This window comes from Vulpes lagopus, chromosome 11 (genome assembly GCF_018345385.1).
Source record: "Vulpes lagopus strain Blue_001 chromosome 11, ASM1834538v1, whole genome shotgun sequence".
In the NCBI taxonomy this organism is placed as follows: domain Eukaryota; kingdom Metazoa; phylum Chordata; class Mammalia; order Carnivora; family Canidae; genus Vulpes; species Vulpes lagopus.
In genome coordinates, this window is record NC_054834.1 from 64,290,785 (window position 1) to 64,292,707 (window position 1,923).

The following is a 1,923-nucleotide window of genomic DNA, read 5'->3' on the forward strand; positions in this document are numbered from 1 at the left end:
GAATTCCACTTCTAGTGGCAGCATCTTATTCATAATGGAGAATTAGAATGGAGACACAAATTAAAAAAACAAACAAACAAAAAGTGTGATGAGTGACCTAAGTCAGAAATGCAGGTACTGATTAGTACTGATTATTCAGTGATGGCAAGTTTATGTGTGCCTGGAGATTTTATATATATCCACACTCATATATACTGTCTGTCTCATAATTTCACTCTTATGTACGGGTATATATGAGTGTGTGTGAAATTATGAGACAGGCAGTACATATGTATAGAAGTACAATATAAGAGAGAGAGGGGGAAGAGAGGGAGAACTAAATGTGTGCCAGGGATCATTCTAGGCTCTTTGCACATGACATGTACTTTACTTTTCCTAACGTTCATGGGAAGTCATCATTAGTACTATCCCCATATTTTCAAATGAGATTATATCTGAAGTTCCAAAATCACTGGACACTGCAACAACAACAGCAAAAATAATAACAAAAACCAGATATAGGCAATATATCTTAAAAAAAGATACAAGCATAGCATAGACCCATATCCATGTGGAAAACTCATTCTGTATATAAACTGTTGGACAAAGATGTGTACTTCATTGTAAACTAGGAAAAATTCAACTTTGGAAAAGACCAAGGTTCCATAATTGGTACTGAAAGAAAGTGATATCTTCAAGTGTTCTTCATTAATTTCATGAACGTTTTAGAGCAAACCAAATGCGTCTGAAGAAGGCATTACTCATATCCAGTTAAGACACTAGATTGAAGGAAAGCAAAGAAGTAGGCTTCAAGTTTGAAATGTGGTCAGTCCTAACCTGGAAGCAAATTGAAGAGGCACAAAGGCAAGTGAATCAAAAAGGATCACTCAGAACCACCTACATCCTGGCTCTTCCCTCCACTCCAACATTACAACCCACCCATTCAGGTGTCCACCAGCCTCCACTTTGGGACCCTGAGTCCAGCTAAGAAAAGATTTTCTAGGAAAATATTTTGGAAAGTATTTTGGAAAATACTTTTCTGAGAGCTTCTTTCACATCCTTATTCCTCAGACTATAGATGAGGGGGTTCAGCATGGGAATCACTATGGTGTAGAACACCGTGGCCACCTTGTCAGCATCCATAGTGTTGCCCGAACTGGGCCGACAATAAATGAAAAGGATCGTTCCATGGAAGACAAGGATGGCTGTGAGGTGGGAGGCACAGGTGGAAAAGGCTTTGCGCCTTCCCTCTGCAGAGTGCATCCTCAGGATGGTGATGAGAATCAGCAAATAGGAGGTGAGGATGATCAGGATAGTGGTGAGCTCGTTGAAGGTGGCCACGATGTACAGCAACAGTTCATTCATAGTGACATCAGAGCAAGCAAGAGATAAGAGAGGGGGTAGATCACAAAAGAAGTGGTTAATCACATTTGATCTATAGGATGGGATCTGAAGGGCTAAACACAAGTGGATCAGAGAACAGGCTGCCCCACAGAGGTAGCAGCAGGACACCAGCTCCATACAGAGATTCCGGGACATGGTGACCATGTACAGCAGTGGGTTGCAGATGGCCACGAAGCGGTCATAGGCCATCACAGCCAACAGGAAGACCTCAGTTACCACACATGTACAAAATAAATAGAACTGCACCATGCAACCGAGGAAGGAGATGGCTTTGTCCCTCTTTAAGATATTGGGCAGCATCTTTGGCACGATGATCGTGGAGTAGCAAAAATCCACAAAGGACAAGTGGCTGAGGAAAAAGTACATGGGAGTGTGAAGCTGAGAGCTGACCTGAATCACTGCGATCATGCCCAGATTTCCCAAAACCGTGACTCCATAGATGAGAAGAAACAGCAGGAAGAGGAAGACTCTCAGCTCTGGGGCATCTGCTAATCCAAGCAGAATGAACTCTGTCACACTGGTGCAGTTCTCCTCACCCAT

General features: G+C 42.5%; 1 protein-coding gene across 1 annotated transcript; it reads right to left on the reverse strand.

Annotated features, from left to right (window-relative positions):
- Positions 1-978: 978 nt before the first annotated feature.
- Positions 979-1,923, reverse strand: LOC121472099 (olfactory receptor 5L1-like). Its single transcript, XM_041723107.1, has one exon. The coding sequence runs from the start codon at positions 1,921-1,923 to the stop codon at positions 979-981; it is 945 nt and encodes a 314-aa protein (XP_041579041.1).

What these genes read in the sequence shown, in the direction of transcription:
- LOC121472099 (XM_041723107.1), bottom strand. Translation starts at nt 1,923, where the DNA reads ATGGGTGAGGAGAACTGCACCAGTGTGACAGAGTTCATTCTGCTTGGA.